Source organism: Orcinus orca, chromosome 10, assembly GCF_937001465.1.
Source record: "Orcinus orca chromosome 10, mOrcOrc1.1, whole genome shotgun sequence".
Lineage (NCBI taxonomy): Eukaryota > Metazoa > Chordata > Mammalia > Artiodactyla > Delphinidae > Orcinus > Orcinus orca.
In genome coordinates this window covers 298,730-319,443 of record NC_064568.1, presented here as the reverse complement: position 1 = coordinate 319,443, position 20,714 = coordinate 298,730, and the positions used below count along the sequence as shown (strand labels likewise).

Genomic DNA, 20,714 nt, shown 5'->3' with positions numbered 1-20,714 from the left:
AGGTGAAACCTGCACCCAGCCAGGCACAGAGCCGCACCGGGGACCGTCCACGAGGCGCGGCTGTCGGGCCAGGTGGTCTACCTCACTGCGGGCTTGGAAGCCCCGAGGCCCGGTGTGAATGGCTCTGGTCAGGTACCAGCCTGGGTACCACTGGAGCCAGGAGCCCCCTGTGATGTGGGCTTCCCTCTGGGAGCCTCAAGGCTGCTTCCTGCACTGCCGGGAGGGGTGAGCAGGGAGGTGGTGAGCACCGGAAGCCAGTAAACAGAGGGCCCTTGACCCTCACGCACCCTGTCTGCAAAGTGGGGATGAGGAAAGGGCTGTGACGTACAGAGCTGTCCCATCCTCCCAGTCGCTGGCCCTCCCAAAGCTGATGGCTCAAGGCCAAACCTGCAGACAGCCTGCCCCACATCTGCTCTGGGCCCACCTCCCAGACGGAACCCACACGCGGTCAGGAAGGGCGCTGCACTCACCAGCTGGACACCCTCCAGACCCGGCCCCGGGGCACCTCCGCTGATGGTCAGGCATGACCCCCTCTCCCCCAGGGCCCCACCAAACCTCCTGGACTCTGTCGAACTCTTGGCCACCTGTTCTCGGCCCCGAGGCCCCATAGAAAGGGTCATGGGCGGGCAGGTCGGGGATACAAGGCCATGCTCCACGCAAGGTGCTGGGGAAGGTCAAGGAGGGAGATTCAGGGTGGACTCTCCCAGTGTCCGCAAGGCCCAGGGAGGGTGACAGACCCTGGGGCAACTCCAGGGGAAGCAGCAGACAGGAATCCGGGTCTCAAGCTGGCAGCACGTGAAAAAGTACCCTGTCCACTGGGCAGGGCGGCCAGACGCCGCCCCAAGAACCTCGTTCAGAGCCGGGTACCCGGGTAGGTGTCGGCCGCCCCCTCCAGCTCACAGGCAGGGGCATGGCGGGATATGAGAGGTGACCGCCCCTCCCCCCGCATGCTCGTATCGAGAACACACTAACTCCGTAAGTGACCCAAACACGGCTCCCAGAGCTGACCCAGGGCATAAACAGACCCCCTGGGTCTCCCAGCAAACACCTCTCCTGATAGAGACCCCCGCATGTGCATCCCCTTGTGCGCCTGGACCCCCGCCGCGCTCAGGACCCCGTCCTCCCACTGAGACCCCCCTCCGGAGATTCTGGGGCTGGAGAAGCGGTGCCTGGCACCCTCGCTCGGGCCAGCACACCAACCTCACAACGTTGCCTGGCTTGCAGGTGGAGAGGCTGAGGCAGGATGCCTGAGCCCCTCGGGTGGGGAGAGACCGTAGGAGCAGGACTCAAGGCCCCCCAGGCCCTGCCTAATGGGTCTGCGTTTGCTGGAAGGAGAACAGTTAAGAGCTCCTAGGCTGAGGAGTCTCATGCAGGCTGACGGTGGATGGTCGTCAGAAGCCTCTGTGACTCTCAGACACTGAGGTTCCAGGAGGACACTCCTGCCAGCCCCCCGAGCCCGGTCCCCTGCCCGACCCAGGGGCCTGTCCTGTGTGTGATGCCTGGTCCCCCACCCCGGGGCCCATGCTGCCCCCCGCCTCGCCATACGCACTTGGACGGTGTTCATCAGCAGGCCAGCCATCACCATGCCGAGGCCAGACAGCAGAATGGGCACCACAACCTGGCCCACGATGGTGAAGGTGGTCTCAGGGAGGACGCCACGGGGGCAGCGGGTGAACTCACAGCGGAAGCCTCGCAGCTTCGTGCCCTGAAAGCAGAGCTCCAGGTCCAGCTGGGTGACCACCATGGTCAGGCCGGTGACGCATTCCCTGGATGTCCAAGCCTGGGCGCCCCCAACACCGGCCTCCGCCCACACCAGGATGCGTTTCCTAAGGAGTCCACCCGGGCAGAGCTGCCAGGTGCCCCGTGCTGTGGACGGTCTCCACTGCCCCTCGGCCGAGGGCCAGAGCCAACGGTGAGGAACAAAGGCCGGGTGACTCAGCCTCGCTCAGGGCTCCGCCACTCCTGCTGTCCACTCCCCGAAGATCAGGTTCTCCTACGAGAGTGGCTGCCGTGTCCGGTGGGACCTCCCTCGGCTGGCCTCCCACGAGGAGGCTCCCTGTCCCCTGGAGCGACCTTGACAGCGTCCAGCTGTCCGGCCCACGCTGACTCGGGCTGGACCAGAGAGCCGGAGCCACGTGAGGCCCGGCCTTGGTGAGGCCGCACGGGGCCTGGGGACATCTCAGCCTGAAGCACCTGCTCCTCGGGCCAGGTCTGAGCCCCTGAGGACTGTCACCCCTCAAGGTCGAGAGGCCTGCAGGCCCCCAAGAAAGAAGCCGTGCCCTGCGGCCACTCGACCTAGGTGTTGAGGGGCTCACGGCCACAGGAAGAGGCTGTGTTCACAGAAGGAATGCAGCCCTGCTGTCTCTCAAAGGACAGAGACTTGTAAGGTGCTTCTTAGGGGTCCAGGCTCGTGCCGACAGAGGTTAGACCAGCCTTGAGCTGCCGTCCCGACCCCAAGGAGAAGGAGGTCTCTACGTGAAATAAATGAGTGTGTCCACTGTGCATCCCACAGGTGCCGGGGACATTGTCCAGGCCTGAGGGCGGGCTGAGCAGGGTCAAGGCCAGAGCCAGCAGGAGCCCAAAGCTGCGGGCTGGATGCTCGCTCACGCCTCCTGTGCACCTCGGCCGGTTCCCCTCCTTCGGAAAGTCCACCCCACGCTCAAGCCCAGCCCTCAGCCTGGAGTCCCGCCCTCACCACCCTAGATCCCACTGAGCTGGCCAAGCCCGATTCCCTCCTCGCCAACTCCAGCCAGACCCTGACGGCCGTTTCCCTCGCGCCCTCAATGTTTCACTGCATCCTTCCTCGTCCCCTTCACTTTCTCATGAAGCCCCTCCCAGGAGCCAGACAGAAGGAGCCCCACTTCCCAGCGAGGGCTGGGGTCTGTCGGCCCCTTGTGTGTGAGCGCAGGAGACGCTGCCCCCGTCCAGTTCTGGGCCCCGATCCTGGGGTCCTGACGGCTTCCACTGCCCACCTCCGGAGATGCTGGCGCTCGGGACCCCGCCACCCCGCAGAGGAGAACCTCAGGTGTGTTCTGGCTGCGGCCCCGTGGGCAGCCAGCAGCAGCCGTCCTGTCACAGGAGGGGATAGTCCTGGACTGTGTCCCACCAGCTGCTCGCTGAGTGGCGTCCAAACGAAAGATCTGAGATCAAACTGACAGCCGGCTTCCCGCCAGCCACAGAGTCAGGTACGGTTTGCTGCAGAGCAGGAGCAAAGGGGACCTTCTCAGATAATGCAGCAACTCCTAACCTCCCTGCGCAGCCCAGACTCTCCCTGAGCTTTCAGGCCACAGCTGACCACCCGTGCCCTTTCACGTGCGCACACGTCACATTCCGTCCATCACCAGACTCTCAAGGCACCCCCGAGCCACGCACCAGGAAGCAAAGGTCCCGGGTTTGCAAATGAGAAGCTGACGGTCCCGCGAGGGTTTGCCCATGACCACCCCCGAGTCAGGCTCACAGGCGGGGCCAGGACCTCGACCCCCGACTCCAGTGCCCACTGCCCCCGCTGCTGCCCGCCTCTGAGATGAGGGTCCGTTTATTCACACAGGAGTCTGAACCAGCAGGAGGCTAAGAGAAACAGCACATTTCTAAGGAAAGTGTGGCAGAAGTTGACGCGTCTAAGGCCGCTAGCTCGTTTAAGACAGATCCCTCTCAGCGAGCCCACTCTGAACACTGGCTGCCCCGGTCCCCAGGCCCACATCTGGACAGGCCCCCCAACTAGCGATTTCCTTCTCCTGGCTTCAGCACCTCCTGTGATCTCTTTATAGTTTTAAATGCGATCGAATGTCATAATACAACATAAAATCATATACAATGGGTCCCTGAACCACTCTCATCAGGACAGAAGATGTGGAAATAGACAACCACTTGCATGATTACATATGGGAAAGATCCCCAATTAAGCAGGTTATAAAGCATTACAAAAATGTTTCTCATTTTTTTTTTTTTGCGGTATGCGGGCCTCTCACTATTGTGGCCTCTCCCGTTGTGGAGCACAGGCTCCGGACGCGCAGGCTCAGAGGCCATGGCTCACGGGCCCAGCCGCTCCGCAGCACATGGGATCCTCCTGGACCGGGGCACGAACCCGTGTCCCCTGCATCGGCAGGAGGACTCTCAACCGCTGTGCCACCAGGGAAGCCCCTGTTTTTCATTTTTGTTTAAAAAATAATGAGAAATAAGTACACACACACACAAGCAGTGAACAATTTAGTACGTTATATACCAAAATGCTAAAAGTGGGTACTTTTAGGTGGTGGGATCCTAAGCGACCTTTATTTCATAACTTTCTGTATATCTATTGTGACTATTTGCTTTTATAACCATCAAAAAATAAACTGTCACCAGAAACAAATAAAAGATGCCATCACGTGTGGAAGAGTACTTTCCCATATGCAAGCTGAGAACAGAATATGTCAACAGCTCACTGGCTCACAGTCGAGGAGATCGGGAATGTGACTTTCACAGGAGCTCAGCAGCACAGTGGAAAGTCTCCAAGGGCCTGAGCTGCATTCAGGGGCTGTGCTGGGCCTCGGGAGGAATCTGGGTCAGGTGCCAGAGGGCTCTGGGCGACCTCCTCCCGCCGCCCCACCAAAAGGGTCTCAGCTCACGCTTCTCAGAACCACCAGGCGCTCCGGAAACGCACCGAGAGCTGCGGCATCAGAACCTGCCCAACCCCTCAACTTGCGGGACAGTTAGGAAGGGCCGCGGAGGGCGGCCGCCTCAGGTCCGTCTCGGGGTCCTGGGTGGGAACAGCTTTTTTCCCAGGAGCACACCTTCCCAACGGCCTCCCGCCCTCTCGCGGGTCACCTTGAGCCTGGGCTGGTTCTGAGTGAAACGGTCACTCTTAAAGGCCTGAATCCCCCCATCCTGTTGAGGTCCCAGAGGTCAAGGCAGTTACGTTCTCAGCAACAGGAAAGGTCGTCTTCATTTTTGCTTCCAACTCGGCCGGCAGAACGCACCTGCCGGTGACCATGTGGGACCGAGTGCCCCCGCCCCGGCCGGCCAGCCCCCTCGCCACACAGGCCTCAGCCCAGAGCCCCCTCCCCAGGGACACCTTCCCGGCATCCCCCTCAAGGCTGCTCCAGCCGTCACCCAGCTCTGCCCCTTCGTTTCCCCGTAGCCCTTGCCGCTGCCTAACCCCAACTCATGCCCCTGTCGCTCCCTGCTCGGCTGTGACAGCCAAGAGCAGGACCGGCACCCCGTCCACCGCGGCGTCCGGCACAGCGCTGTGTGTGCTGTGTGGACAAACAAACAAGCAGCATTGTAGAAGCAGACATAAAGAGACCCATCAGCCTTCCACGAGTTGAGCGTGTAGGGCCCACATTATTCCTATGATGTGCTGCCTGGACACCTGGTAAAGCCAGCAGGGCCTGGGGCAGCCCCACTGCCGCCGCCCCGACCCCCAAGGAGCCCGCGGAACGCAAACAAGTCAGTCACAGCCCTACGGGAACCGGTACGTGTTCCTACAACGCCCGCCAGTACAGCCTCTGGCAGCTGGCGCTCCTGAGCGCAGCCCTGAGGGCCCCACGTGGGAGGCACATCCTCCCCCGGGCCTGGTGTGTGGGGCTGATGAGCTCTGAGCTCACCTGTCCAGATGCAGGTCCCTCAAGAGAAGGCCGTCACTGCAGCTGGCGTCACAAACAGGACGGCCCGCCCCTGACCGCGCACGCCCGGCAGCCTGACCAGCTGCTTTCCGCTGACTGAACAGCTCCCGACACGGTGAAGGCCGCCAGGGACGGAGTCCCCCTGGCTGGCTTTTGCGCGAGCCGCCCCGGGTCACCACCTCCCCGAGGCCGGAACGACTGTGAACGGACCGAATCAGGCACCCCTGCTGCCAGCCTGACTTACAAATTGGCTGACGTAGGGGGACCCCGTGGCACCCCCCTCCCCGGTTAAAATTGTTAATGCGGCCCAACGCAGGCCACCACGTTGAAACTGGCCCTCGGGGTTGAACCTGGTCTCGTGAGGCCTACTGAGTGAAGGGGGTACCCGCTGCTCTCCACTTGACCGCCCAGCTCTGTTCTTAAACCTGGCAGAGACAAACTGCCTTGCAGTGGTGACCGCAGCCGTAAAGCTGGGGTCCCGTGCTGTGCGCCCCACACCCAACATCTAGTCTTGTCGGGACACTGACCGCAGCCGGTAAACGCTGTGCCCTGCGGATCTGGCTAGCACGCTCCGCTCAGCACCCACTTCAGCTCCCTCGGCGTGTTGACCTTTGCTTCTCCCAGGCGGACCTGCAGCCGCAGGCTCTCTGCAGGTCGGGCCTTTGCTGCACCTTCCACGGGGCTGGCGCTACACGATGGCCGCCCCTCTACAGACTCATGGGACACCTTCCCTGAGACACCCGAACACTCACAGAGAAGCCCCCCCAAAGAGGATGGGCTGCCACCGCCCTCGCAGAGCGAGCCTCCCCTTGCTCAGACCCCTAAGACCCTCTGCTCACCGGGAGCAGCTCATCCTGACGTGCGAACACAGCCCAGCACCTGTGGCTTCTGGAGGTGACCGTCTTCACGTGCAAAGTTTACTCCTGCCCATTTAGGCCATCCTTGCTGAGCAGCCTGACTTGAAGGGGCCCCTCCAACAAGAGGCTCCATCAGAGCCGGCAGGCACCCCCATCGGGCCCCAGAGACACCTCCACTGAAGAGAACCCTCAAGAGCCTCCGGGGTCCCTGGACCACTGAGAGCTTTAAGCTGACGCCAGAAACTTCCCCCGGACTGCGCCGTCCACCAGCTGAGCCACGACGCAGCTACACACCCTGCTCTCCTGGGAAGGGGGCCCTCGCAGCCCGGCTGCCCGTGGGCCTTGGGAGGCACAGTGACCAAGGAGGGCAGCCTCAATATGGGGCGGGGAGCCAACCCTGGGCCTCTGGCACATCCCACCCACAGGGGGCGGCCTCCCTGTCCTGAGTCAGATGCCATAGACCAGAGGAGGTGACCCCCAAACCTGGGCTCCTGGGAGCCCCCGAGATAACTGGGTGGGCCCAGTGGGGTCTGTGCACTTCGTGGGTGTCACGGTGGTGCTTGGCGGAGGTCACCACCCTCCAGTCCTGACCGGACGTCCCTGGTGCAGGACCCGAGCCACCCAGCGGTCAGCACAGGCGCCTAACCTCCAGGCAGCGCCTCAGCACCGGCCGCCCGGCTCTGTGCCTTTTAGACGCCTGGGCCACGGCCTAAGGGCCGTCTCGTTTAGGGAGGGAACTCTGGGAACCCCGCCTTCCGGACACTCCAAACACACAGGGCGACAGATGTGTCTGCCTGCACTAAGGCCACAGGCCTGCCGGGACCCTCGTCCTTCCACTTCTCAGGGGGACAGCCACCCCCCAACCCCCCTCGCCCGAGGCCGGCGCTGGGCCGAGCGGCCCTCCCGCAGCTCCGGCTCAGTTCCAAGGCAGCAAGAGGAGCCCCTGCCGTCTGCACTGCCGCAGGTACCCGCGAACATGGACTCGCCCCGGGGGGAGGCACACCCACACCGGCCCCTCAATCGCCTTTACTGGCCACCAAGGGGTCCCTGTAAGTTCTGCGTCCCGTCAAGAGCCCACTCCCTGGAGGTCCCGGTCAGCACCGGGTCTAGGCTGGTATCAGGGCGTCCAGGGTCAATGGGGTGCAAGGCCGTGCGTGGCTGTGGCATGGGGGGAGCAGAGGCGCCGAGTGGCCTCCACTCCGTGCCTGAGAGTAAGCAGCCCTTCATATCCAGGGTGCAGCGGGCAGCAGGCTTGGGCGCCCACCCCAGCCGGCTCACCCTGTGCCCAGCGCTGCCCTGAAGGCCCTCCCTGGCTGTGAGCGCACGTGAGTGCTCAACACGGCCAGTGCTGTGTGCTCAGCTGCCCCCCAACCCTGGGGCAGGAGGTGATGGACAGGCTGACCTCACCCATGTGTCACCCAGTCCAGCCTCAGCTTCTTCCCTCAGCTCTCACCCCTCGCCTCTGCCCTCTAGCCGCCCACTTGCCCTCCCAGCCTCTCAAGCCACCCTGCATCTTTGCTAAGGCGTGACCCCTGCAGGACCCGCCCTCCCTCCCCTTACGCCCACCCACACTCGGGGCCCGGGGCTTCTGACCCCTCTGCAGACCAGCTCAGTGTCCGCGGACGGCCAGCCTGAACTCTCACTGCACGCAATGCAGAGCGCAGACGCACGACACAGTGGGGCTTCCTCCTGCCTGAGAGGCGCCCTCTGACCTGTGTGGCCTGCAGGGGCCTGGGGGGCAGGGCAGCTGCATGAGGGGCAGCCGCTGTCGCTGAGGAGGACGCAGGCTCGGAGCCTCGAAAGACAGTGTGTTAATCTAACTACAGAAAAAAGTACACGCACAGCAAAAAACCACCAAAACCAACGTCAAAAGATAAATGGGAAGCATATTTACAATCTGTATCACAATGGAAAGGCCAATTTCCTTAAAATGTAAAGAGCCCCGAAGTATCAATACAAAAACAAAAACCACTCCTCAGAAATACGGACAAAGGACATATCCAAAGATACTCAACCTCACTCACTCCTGATGAGAAATGCAAATCCCACTACAGTGAACACCGCTGGCGGTCCCAGTGATGGCCTCCGGGGATCCCAGCCTCTGAATCACGACCCCCAGGGTGAGCTGACCTCAGGGACTTGACGCGTCCAGTAGCCGGCAAAGATGCTGCTCCTGGGACCCACCTTGCTAGCAGATGGTCTCCTTCTCCGACCCCACACCTGGATGAAGCTGCCATGCTGGACATGCCCAAGGGGAAGGGATGAAGGCCTCAGCACGCTGACCCCTCGGCTGCAGCATCACGACACCTGAAGCCGAAACCCAGCTCTGCTGACTGCTGTCCCACGGCAACCGTGGAGCACAGAGGCTGCTTAAGCTCTGAGCCCCGGAACAGCTAACTCCCTGGAGCAGAGACCACAGCATACAGTGTATGGGCCATTGCCAGGTGGTGAAAGATCACAGAGGCTGAAGATAACACCGTTAAGGGAGGTGGGAGCAGCCCCACATCTATCATGGTTACGGACGCCTATGCCCTTTGACCCAGCAGCTCTACCTGCAGCAATCCATCTCACTCCTTCACCCAGACGTGTAAAGAACGTGCCACTGTCAGCAGTGCTGCTCTAAGTTGTTAAGGGCTGACTTGTGTGCCCCTCCCCCATCCCCAGCATCTCAGAATGGGACTGTATTTGGAGACAGGAAGCTGGAAGTGGGGGGGTGGCCCATATCCAATAGGCCCTTATAGTCAGAGGAGACTCAGACAGACAGAGGAACAACCACGTGAGGACACGGGGAGGAGACGGCCGTCTACACGCCAAGGAGAGAGGCCCTGCTGACGCCTGGATCTCAGACATCCAGCCTCCTGGACAGGAGAATAAATGTCTGTTGTTTAAAGCACCCCATCTGTGGTACTTTGTTACAGGAACCCGAGCAAACTAACATAGTTGTGAAACTTAAACAAACATCAGAGGAAAAAAGGTGAATAAACTCTGGTGTGTCTGCCTGATGGGATACTGAACGACCATTAAAAAAAAAAGGAAGCTCTTGGTACTTCCCTGGTGGTCCAGTGGTAAAGAATCCACTTTCCATTGCAGGGGACGCAGGTTCCATCCCTGGTCAGGGAACTAAGAACCCACATGCCGCAGAGCTTGTGAGCCTCAACTAGAGAGCCCACGCCCTCTGGAGCCCGCGTGCCACAACTAGAGAAAACCTGCACGCCACAACTAGACAGAAGCCCGTGTGCTGCAACTAAGACCCAACACAGCCAAAAATAAATAAAATAAAAATAAATAAATAAATCTTTTTTAAAAAAGGAAGCTCTTAACATATTTACAAAGAATAGCCTCTGAGATACACTGTAAAGTAAAAAAAGCAAAACACACAACAGTTTGTATGCGCCGTCACATGCGTAAAAGGGTGCGAGGAATGCAGAGGCAGACGAGAAGGTGCAGGTCCTGGCTGCCCTGGAGAAGCGAGAGCCTGGGGACAGGCAAGGAGCACGTCCTGTCCCTGTGCACATGCTGACCTTTCGGGCACGTGAATGCTTTACTTTTCCAGAAAAACAAATGTATTAAAAAAAAAAAAGTGCAGCCTCTGGGCTCACAGAGTCTCATTCAACCGAGGAGGTAGAGGCAACGCCCCAGGAAGTGATGTTGGGGGCGGCGTCCCAGGAAAGGCTCCGAGGGACATGGCAGGGGGAAGAGGAGGCCCAGGTGAGGCCGCGGAGCAGCAGGACCCACCCCTCGGACCATGACTTAAGCCAGCTGATCACGCTGTTCCATTCCCTCTGCGCACATGTGGCTTTCACGTGGGATGTGCCTCCCATCTGGCCGGGGAGAGGCTGGGGGTTAGTCCCCAGGTAAGTTTCCTTGCACTTAAGGAGGAACCAGAACACGGTCTGCTTTTCTCCCTCTGGACACGACACGCCTCTAGGACAAAGCTGACCTGTGGAGGCTGACTAGCAGGATTTGGGAAGATGCCGGGTCCTCGGACACATCGTTGGCTGGTGGTGACACCACTTTCCAACCCCAGAATCGCCCTATCCTGGAAACCTCGTTTTGGGAGATGACATATTTTCTTCCTACTTACCCCACTGTAAGTCGGGTTTTCTGGTACCTGTGGCTGCAACCATCCTGATACAGCCAGGTGAGCTCAGGATGTTCAGATGCATTTTAGGAGGTTGGGTTTTATCCCAGAGGCAGTAGGCAAGTGCACAGAGATTTAAAACTTGGGGAGAGCTGCATCGTGGGGCTGCTTGGCCGGGCCCTGCCCCCAGGCATGGGAAAGAAACACTAGAACAGGTATCTCTAATTCTTATCTGAGTTGCAGCTTTTGTGTAAGTTCTTAAACATCAGCACAGAACTACCTGTGATGGAGTATCGACGAGAATAAGAACGTCGGCCACAAACCCTCCTGGGCGAGGCCCAAGTCCAAGGCCCCGGCACCGCATGTTACAGCCCTCCCGGGAGCCCGACCTGGGCAGTTCTCCCTCAGCTCTGGTTTAAGAGGAGAAAACCAGGAACACAGGGCAGCCTGTGCCAGTGACAAAGGTCAGACGCAAACCCAGCTGGTTCTGCTCTGGAGTCTGGGCTCCAAGCCACACGGTGTTCTGTTACCTGCCGCTCGAAGCGCAACCTATAAACCAGCTTGTGCAGGGGACTCACATGTCTGTATATTTACAGACAAGTATGTATGTGTATCAATCAATGTGTGTATAAATACGCACATGTACGTGACCTACACACGTGTGTATGTAGCAGTGAGCACATGTGCGTGTGCAGGGGATACATGCTCAGTGGTGTTATACTGAACACACAACGAAACAGGCTTTTTGAAAATCGCGGCACAGAGAACAGACTTCAGGGAGACAGAGTCAGGAGGGTGGCGAGGAGGCTGGCGGCCTTCAGGTGGAAGAGGGAATTCTTGGGGGAGGTCTGCGGCATGTGAACTTCTGGCACGCGGAAGCCAGGTGCTCTGGAGGCTGCAGCGGTGTGACTCACCACCGGGTAAAGAAGGATATGGGGCTGCAGGGCACCAGGTCACTGGAGGAAGGAGAGGGCTGAGGGGCCTGGGGCTGGGTCACACCAGGGCAGGGACTCTGGCGTGACACGTAGCCATGCTGGGGTCTGAGCAGGTCTGGGAGGAACCTGGAAAGGCAGCTGGCTGTCACCAGTGCTGTGACGCTACGAGGAACTGGACTGCATGGGCTGGAAGGGTCACTGAGGACCCCAGGTGGCAGGGGAAGGGCAGGCAGGTAGTGGAGTGAAGTGGGTGCAGACCGAGGGACGGTGGGGACCGTGGACACCGAGACGGCAGTGACCACTAACTGTGGCTGTGAGGGAATGTGCGTCCAACGTTGGAAGAGTTGCCAGATTTTCAAGGGAAAACAGGAACTTGAATTTTTATGTGACATCTCTTGATTTTTAAGTGCTGGTCTTAAAAATTTTAAAGCACCAGCCTTACAGCTAAGTGGCAGACTGGGACTCAAACCCTGACTGGTTCCAAATCAGTGAGGGGCAGGCCTAAGTTCCCTGGGCACGGAGTGCCCACAGCAAGAGGGGCAGAGGCTACCGCTCCTCCCAGCTCACCATTCCAGACAGTCTGTGTTCTCAGCTCCTTGCCAACCAACAGCGACGACCTGGCCACTAATGGCTTCAAGTATTCTCAGGTACCATGCTCTTCCAGGGAGGACTTCTGCCGATCATGCTGATGAAGGAATGGGGCTTTTGATACTCAAAGAACAAGAAAGGGAGGGTGGGCTTCCCTGGTGGCGCAGTGGTTGAGAGTCCGCCTGCCGATGCAGGGGACACGGGTTCGTGCCCCGGTCCGGGAGGATCCCACATGCCGTGGAGCGGCTGGGCCCGTGAGCCATGGCCACTGAGCCTGTGCGTCTGGAGCCTGTGCTCCGCAACAGGAGAGGCCACAGCAGTGAGAGGCCCGCATACCGCAAAAAAAAAAAAAAGAAAGGGATGGTACACTGGTAGCTTTGTTGTCTGATGGGTCAGCTGATGGGTCAGCTTTGTTGTCTGACTCCCAGTTCCTCACGCTATGGGGCTGTTAGGGTGTAAATCAAGGGGCCTGCCTCCCCTCATAGGGACGACAAGAGAAGTCAAGCTGCCGGGCAGAGAATGTCACCCCTCAGGAAGCACTAATTGGAACAGGAGTGGACACTCGACAGCAGGGTCAATTTTTGGAGACTGATGTGGGTATTGACCAAGAAGTCTCTCTCCTCTTCTTTTTTTTTAAAAAAGATTTTAAAAATATTTTTTAATTGAGATGATTATGCTGACATTTGTTTCTCATTCCACATCATCTTCGGGCAAGCTCTGAGCACTTAACAATTCTCTAGTTGTTGGGAGCTTAGTCAGAAGCAACTGGAACACTGGTGGTGGAAGAGTTTGCTGCAACACTTGCAGTAACTGCTGTGGATGTCCACACACAGCAACTGCGTTTGTCAGATGGTCCACACCCTTCTCATATTCGCCTTGAGCTAGTAACTCTTTACTAAGCTGTATTTCTTTGAGGAAGAATTTCTGAATGGCTTCAGCATCTTTAAGGTCAGGTAACTTGGAAAGTGCAGCTCTCTCCTTGGCAAGCTTCTGTTTCTTTCTTTGTTCTCGCAGCCTGTTCCTGAAGTTGGGGTCACTCTGCCTCTTGCAGTCGAAACAAATGCAGGACCTGCACACGCGGGCGGCAATGGCGCTGTTCTGGCTCTCCATCTCCTCTTCAATGAGGAGTGGGGTCGGCGGCGGTGGGGTCCGTGATGAAGCAGCTGGCCTAGAACCCTCTGAGCGGACTGCGCCGCTCTGTCCCAACGCCCACAGTGAGGGACGCGGAAAGCTTTTTCTTTTTTTTTTAAGAGCACACTTACAAAGGATTGACTGCCAAGGGCCACCCTCCCCTCTAAGTACAGAATCTTGCGTGAAAATGAAACGGAGCTGACAGATAAAGAGCCAGTAACCTGATACCATTTAAGTACCTGGATCATGCCAGGCCTGAAATCCAGCCCCTCAGATATTTCAATTATATGAGCTAATAATTGTCTCTTAAAGCTTAACCTGGGTTAAAGTTAGTCTCTGACGTCAGTAACTAAAAGAATCTTGCCCAAATTTTAGAAAAATGGTAGTTGAGAAGGTCCTGCCCCTTGCCCCCAAGCTGGACACAATGTGTACCTGCCTACTCCCTAGGCTGACACTAGACAGTACCCCACCCCCACCATCCCCATTTAGTCCCCTCCTACCTGGAAATAGTTCAAAAGGATGCCTGCCCCAGACAGTCCCAGGCCTGCAAACAGGAAGGGCACTGTCACCTGGAGGCCAATGGACAAGGTGGTCTCCCTGCTGAGCTCAGGCCCCAGCGGTTTAGGGACCACCCTTTGGCTCTCAGGGACACTCAGCAGTCCATCTTCCGAGGCTTCAGGGAGTCTTCCTGTGCTGAGGCCGTGCAGCAGGCCCAGCTCCTCTGGCCTCCGCTGTCGGGTCTCCATCCCGTCCATCTGAGTACAGCTGAGCCCCTGGCAGCCTTAATCTGGGAGACATAAAGCAACAGGGGTTGTAGGGCAGAGTTCCTGACCCCCATGGGGCTGACAGCCTGTAGGTTTTCATGCCCTTCTGTCCAGCAGAGGCTGCAACATTCTGTCTAATCCACAGCCCTTCCCTTGAAGCCTGCTCCACATGGCCTCCTGCAACCCGGATTTACAACAGTTTTTAATTTAATACGCACATGTTTGGGGGAAAAGTACATACAGAAGTGAACATTAAATATATATGAACTGGAGTCAGCAAAACTGGAGGTATTAGGACTTCTGAAAATTCTTTCCTCCATAAAAGCAACAAGAAAACTAAAACTGTCAGAATCTTCCTTTTCAGAACTATGGATATTAATCAAAGGCTTGCAGCAACATATTTCTTCAAGAAAAAATGCTGAATCTCAGCATAAACAGCCACAGAATGATGCCCACGACGTCTGTAATGTTTGAACTTGCCTTAGTCCCACCTCCTGCTCTCCAGCTCTGCAGCAGCCTTAAACACCAACTGCCTGGAAAGATGAGAATGGGCCAGAGCTTTCTCCAAGCCTCATTCCCAAAGAACTGTCACTATTGGACATCAGGTAGCTCACCAGAAGACGCCAGCTGCAGACTCTCTGTATTTCACCTGACTTGTGGTTTGCTTCGTATAAAAAGTCTTTTCCCTTTTTGGCTGCCTGAGGCAGTAGATAATAGTTGGGGTTAACAACACACTAGCCAAAAGCCTAAAAGGACAAGCTGTGGAATGAGATGCCTGCTTGGGTTTTGAAAAGGTCCCATACAATCGCAGGACACTAGAAGGCCACTGGCACTGGGCTGTGCACATGCTCAGGAAATACCCGAGGAGACCCAAGCTCTCACCTCTGACTCATCTGGAGGCTCAGTACAAGCAGGAAGCGAAGGCTAAGGTAGGGCTACCAACTACCTGAGTGAGGGCTGAAGGGATGCCCTGACATGCACACAGGGCGCCTTTGGCAAGGACTGGGAGACCCGTCGGCACCAGGCCTGGCGTTCAAGGAATTCTCCATCAATCACTAAGCAGAGCCTTCAGTGCCACATACAATAGAAAAAACAGACTAAAGAATTAGTTCGGACAAGTCATGGAACAAACAACATCTACAGTAAGCAGCAGTAACAAACGACCCTGAGAAGAAGAGGGGAGAATCTGATTTCCAGAGGTGCCACATTATTTTATTTTAAATGTCCAGACTAACTAGACAAAAGCTTTAAATCAGCTATTTAAAATACGTTCAGCCTTTCTGCTCGTGGACGCCGCCGAGTAAGCATCGTTGACGTCTCCTCCCCCCTCCCCTGCCGTCATGTCTAAGTCAGAGTCACCCAAAGAGCCCGAACAGCTGCGGAAGCTCTTCATCGGAGGTTTGAGCTTTGAAATAACCGATGAGAGTCTGAGGAGCCATTGTGAGCAGCGGGGAGCGCTCACAGACTGTGTGGTAATGAGGGATCCAAACACCAAGCGCTCCAGAGGCTTCAGGGTTTGTCACATACGCCACTGTGGAGGAGGTGGGTGCGGCCATGAATGCAAGGCCACACGAGGTAGATGGAAGAGTTGGGGAACCAAAGAGGGCCGTCTCAAGAGAAGATTCTCAAAGACCTGGTGCCCACTTAACTGTGACAAAGATTTTTGTTGGTGGCATTAAAGAAGACACTGACGAACATCACCTAAGAGATTATTTTGAACAGTATGAGAAAATTGAAGTGACTGAAATCATGACTGATCAAGGCAATGGCAAAAAGAGAAGCTTTGCTTTCGTAACCTTTGATGACCATGACTCTGTAGACAAGACTGTCATTCAGAAATACCACACTGAGAATGGCCACAACTGTAAAGTAAGGAAAGCCTTATCTAAGCAAGAGATAGCTAGTGCCTCATCCAGCCAAAGAGGTGGAAGTGGTTCTGGAAACTTTGGTGGTGGTCGTGGAGGTGGTTTTGGTGGGAATGACAACTTTGGTCGTGGAGGAAACTTCAGTGGTCGAGGTGGCTTTGGTGGCAGCCGTGGTGGTGGTGGATATGGTGGCAGTGGGCACGTCTATAATGGATTTGGTAATGATGGAACCAATTTTGGAGGTGGTGGAAGCTACAATGATTTTGGCAGTTAAAACAATCAATCTTAAAATTTTGGACCCATGAAAGGAGGAAACTTTGGAGGCAGAAGTTCTGGCCCCTAGGGCAGTGGAGGCCAACACTTTGCCAAACCCCGAAACCAAGGTGGCTGTGGTGGTTCCAGCAGCAGCAGTAGCTGTGGCAGTGGCAGAGGTGTTGATTACTGCCAGGAAACAAAGCTTAGCAGGAGAGGAGAGCCAGAGAAGTGACAGGGAAGCTACCGGTTACAACAGATCTGTGAACTCGGCCAAGCACAGTGGTGGCAGGGCCTCGCTGCTACAAAGAAGACATGTTTTAGACAATACTCATGTGTGTGGGCAAAAAGACTCGAGGACTGTATTTGTGACTAACTGTATACCAGGTTATTTTAGTTTCTGTTCCGTGGAAAGTGTAAAGCATTCCAACAAAGGGTTTTCTTTTTTTTTTTTTTAATTTATATTTTACTATTTGTTTGATCATACATCTATCCATTTCCCCACCTGTCTAGTCATCCATCAACCCATCTTATTTATTTATTTATTTATTTTTGCGATACGTGGGCCTCTCACTGCTGTGGCCTCTCCCGTCGCGGAGCACAGACTCCGGACGTGCAGGCTCAGCGGCCACGGCTCACGGGCCCAGCCACTCTGTGGCATGTGGGATCCTCCCGGACCGGGGCACGAACCCACGTCCCCCGCATCGGCAGGCGGACTCCCAACCACTGCGCCACCAGGGAAGCCCCAACAAAGGGTTTTGATGTAGATTTTTTTTTTTTTTTGGCACCCATGCTGTTGATTGCTAAGTGTAATAGTCTGACCATGACGCTGAATAAATGTGTCTTTTTAAAATACATAAATAAATAATAAATAAATAAATAAAATATGTTCAAAGAACTTAAGGAACCATGTCTAAAGAAGGAAAGCATGACCCATCGTGTACAGGCATCCTCAGTAAGATTAATGGCTCTTTCTCATCAGACATCATGGAGCCAGAAGAAATCAAGAAGCCATAACATGTTGAAAGCGCTGGAAGAGTTCTATGGGCAGCACAATTATCCTTCAAAAATGAAGGTGAAATTGATTTCCTGATAAACGACAAGAGAGAATTTGTCACTAGCACATCTGCCCTAGGGGAAATACCAAAGGGAGACTTTGAGGCTAAAATGAAAGGACCCAGACAGCTGTTTGTCCACATGAAGAAATAAAGAGCATTAGCAAGGGTAACTAATAGGCATATTTTACAAAATAGTGTAAGCGTTATTTTTTTGTTAGTAACTCTTTTCTTGTATCTGATTTAAAGACGATTGCATAATGCAGTAGTTATAAATCAGTGTTGATGGGCACACAATGTAGAAGGACGCAACTTGTATGACAGTAAGGCCACAAAAGGGTGGGCACAGAGCTCTATACGAACAAAGTTTGTATATACTAGTAAATTAAGTTGCTATTGAGTTAAAAATAACTATATTATATATATATCTTATAAATACCTCATATATAGAAATACAATGATAAAGGTTAGGGCACACTAGAAAATACATGAGATCTAGTACAAAAGAAGGCAGTAATGGAGAATAAAGGAACAGAAAGAACCGTAAGACATAGAAAACAAAGCACTCCAACCCAGCAACAGCAAAATACATATTATTATCAAGTACACATGCAACATTCTCCAGAATGGACCACACATCTGGGAGAAAACAAGTCTCAAATTTAAAAGGACTGAAATCATACCAAGTATGTTCTCCAACCACAATGGAATGAAATTAGAAACAAATAACAGAGAAAATTTGGGAAATTACAAATATGTGCAAATTAAAAAACATGCTCAAATAACTGATGGGTCAAAGAAGAACACACAAAAGAAGTCAGAAAATTATTTGAGAGAAATAAAAATACAACATACCAAAACTTATGGAATGCTGGGAAGACAGTGTTGAGAGGGAAATTTATATCTGTAAGTACCAATGTTAAAAAAGAAGAGCTCAAATAAATAATCTTTCACCTTAAGAAAAATAATGAAGAGCAGAATCACCACCATCCCCCTGAAAAAATAGTAGGAAGTAGGAAGTAATAAAGATTAGAGTGATAATAAGTGAAACAAAGAATAGAAAAACAATAGGGAAAACCAACAAATACAAAGGTTGGGTCTCTGGAAAGATTGAAAAAATTGACAAACCTTTAGCTGACCAAGAAAAAAAGAGAAAAGACTCAAATACTTAAGAGGGGACATTACTTCCAAACTTATAAATTTGAAAATAATTATGAGGGAATACTATGAACGACTGTATGCCAATAAATTAGAAAACCTAGATGAAATGGACAAATTCCTAGCAACGCCCAAACTAACTCAAGAAAAAAAAATTCTTTTTAACTAAAAGACCTATAACGAGATTGAATTAGTAATAAAAATATTCTTATAAAGAAAAGTCCAAGGTCAGATGACTTCAGTAGTGAATATAAAGCATGCAGGTTGGAAAGGAAGAAGTAAAACTACCTCCATTTAGAGATGGCATGATCTTGTACACAGAAAATCCTAAAGGATACATACACACACACACACACAACTATTACAGCTCATCAACAAGTACAGCAAGGTTGTAGGATACAAAATTGATACAAAAAAGGTAAGTTTTATTTCTACACACTAGCGATGAACAATCCAAAAATTAAGAAAACAGTAGTTCCTGCAATAATATCAAAAAGCATAAAATACTTGAGAACACATTTCACAAAAGGAGTTTAAAACTTTTACCTTGAAAAACTGCAAAACATTGTTGAAAGAAAGTTCTACAAAGCTAACAAATGGAAAGATATTCCAGGTTGTTCATGTGTTGGAAGAGTGAACACTGTTAAGATGGCGGCACTCTTCAAACTGATGTACAGATTCAATGCAATCCCTGTCCAAATTCCAGTGGCCTACTTTGGAGAAAATGACATGATGATCCTGAAATTCATATGGAAATGCAAGGGACCCAGAATCCTCAACAAACTTGGAAGAAAGAACAAAGTTGGAGAACGCGCACTTTAGCATTTCAAAACTTAACTACGAAGCTTGAGTAATCAAGACCATGTAGTCCTGGGGTAAGACTAGAAATACAGATCAATGAAACAGAATTGGGAGTCCGCAGACAAACCCGTGCATCTACAGTCAATTGATTTTCAACAAGGATGCCCACACTATTGAAGGTGGAAAGAACAGTCCTGTCAACAAATGGTGCTGAGACGACAGGACATCCACATGCACAGGAACGAATTTGGTTCCTTACCTCAAATCACATACAAAAACTAACTCAGAACGGGTCAGAGACCTAACCTAAGAGCTAAAACTATAAAACACATAGAAAAAAACATAGGTGAAAACACAGTGACCTTGGATTAGGCTTCAGTTCCTTAGATGTGACATCTAAAGTACAAGCAACCAAAGAAAAATTAGGTAAAAGTGACTTCATCAAAATTTCAAAGTTTTATATTTCAGAGAACACTATCAAGAAAGTAAAAAGACAACCCGCAAAATGAGAGAGGATATGTGCCAATCATATATCTGATTAGGATCTAGTTTCCAGAATATAAAAAGAACACTTACAACTCAACAATAAACCCAATTTAAACATTGGCAAGGGAGTTGAATGGACATTTCTCCAAAGAAGATACACAATGGCCAATAAGCAAGCACATTAAAAGATGCTCAACGTTAGTTGTTTGGAAAATGCAAATCAAAACCACATTAAGATACCACTTAGCATAATGTTTTCAAGGTTCTTCCATGTGGTTGCACGAATCAGTACTGCACTCCTTTTTACAGCTAATAACATTCCATCCTGTGGCTGGACCACATATTCTTTATCCTCTCCTCCAGGTGATGGACATCTGGGCTGTTTCTACTGTGGGCTGTTAGGAATAATGCTGCTCTGAACATTCTTATGCAAGTCTCTGTGGACATGGGTTTTCTGTTCTACGGAACTGTACATTTTAAAGGGTGAATTTTGGGTATGTGATTTATATCTCAATAAAAAGTATGAATCATTTGTGGAATAAGGGCAAGAAACAGAACACTCCCAGCCTCCGCAGACTCTCTGAAATAACCACTCCCCGCCAGAATAGTGCTAACTCGAGACACGATCACACCTCAGCTTGTTCTATTTCTCCTTCACTTTTACCAACTATGACTACAGCGCTAAACAACAGATGGTCCTCTCCCTTTACTCTTTTTTTTGGGTGGGGGCGGGGGCTGCACCACGCATGGCTTGTGGGATCTTAATTCCCCGACCAGGCATTGATCCCACGCCCTCGGCAGTGAATTCCTGACAGTCACCTCTCTTACCCACGACTTGTTACCTGAGGTCAACCATGGTCCAAAAGTAATGGAAAATTCCAGAAATAAGTTCTAAATTGCGTGCTGTTCTAAGCAGTGGGACGAAAGCTCGCACTGTTCAGCTCTGTTCTGCTGGGGACGTGAATCATCTTTGTCTGGCATATCCACCCGCTGGCCACTCACTTAGCAGCTTTGTAGGTTACCAGATCCACTGCCATGGTATTACAGCACTTGTGTTCAAGTCACCCTTATTTTACTTAATAACGGCCCCCAAGCACAAGCGTAGTCATGCTGTGCCTAATTTATACATTAAACTTCA

The 20,714-nt window shown here is 53.2% G+C and overlaps 2 protein-coding genes and 1 pseudogene across 6 annotated transcripts in view; 1 reads left to right on the top strand and 2 right to left on the bottom strand.

Moving 5' to 3' along the window:
• SLC41A3 (solute carrier family 41 member 3) overlaps positions 1–20,714 on the bottom strand; it is a 64,754-nt gene that overhangs the window by 41,310 nt on the left and 2,730 nt on the right. For 4 of the 5 annotated variants that reach the window (XR_007479509.1, XM_049715448.1, XM_049715449.1 and 1 more), the window contains exon 2: positions 13,696–13,982. Coding sequence is in view for 4 of the 5 variants with exons in the window: in XM_049715448.1 (XP_049571405.1) it covers positions 13,696–13,950 (255 nt within the window). In the remaining variant the exon portion in view is untranslated. Of the gene's footprint in view, positions 1–1,549; positions 1,760–13,695; positions 13,983–20,714 lie in introns of those variants that run through there. The other variant, XM_004285468.4, reaches the window with a different exon arrangement.
• Positions 12,491–13,689, bottom strand: LOC101286946 (mitochondrial import receptor subunit TOM20 homolog). The gene has a single exon (XM_033416049.2). The coding sequence runs from the start codon at positions 13,424–13,426 to the stop codon at positions 12,755–12,757; it is 672 nt and encodes a 223-aa protein (XP_033271940.2). The 5' UTR covers positions 13,427–13,689; the 3' UTR covers positions 12,491–12,754.
• On the top strand, positions 14,652–16,164 carry LOC101270690 (heterogeneous nuclear ribonucleoprotein A1-like; annotated as a pseudogene).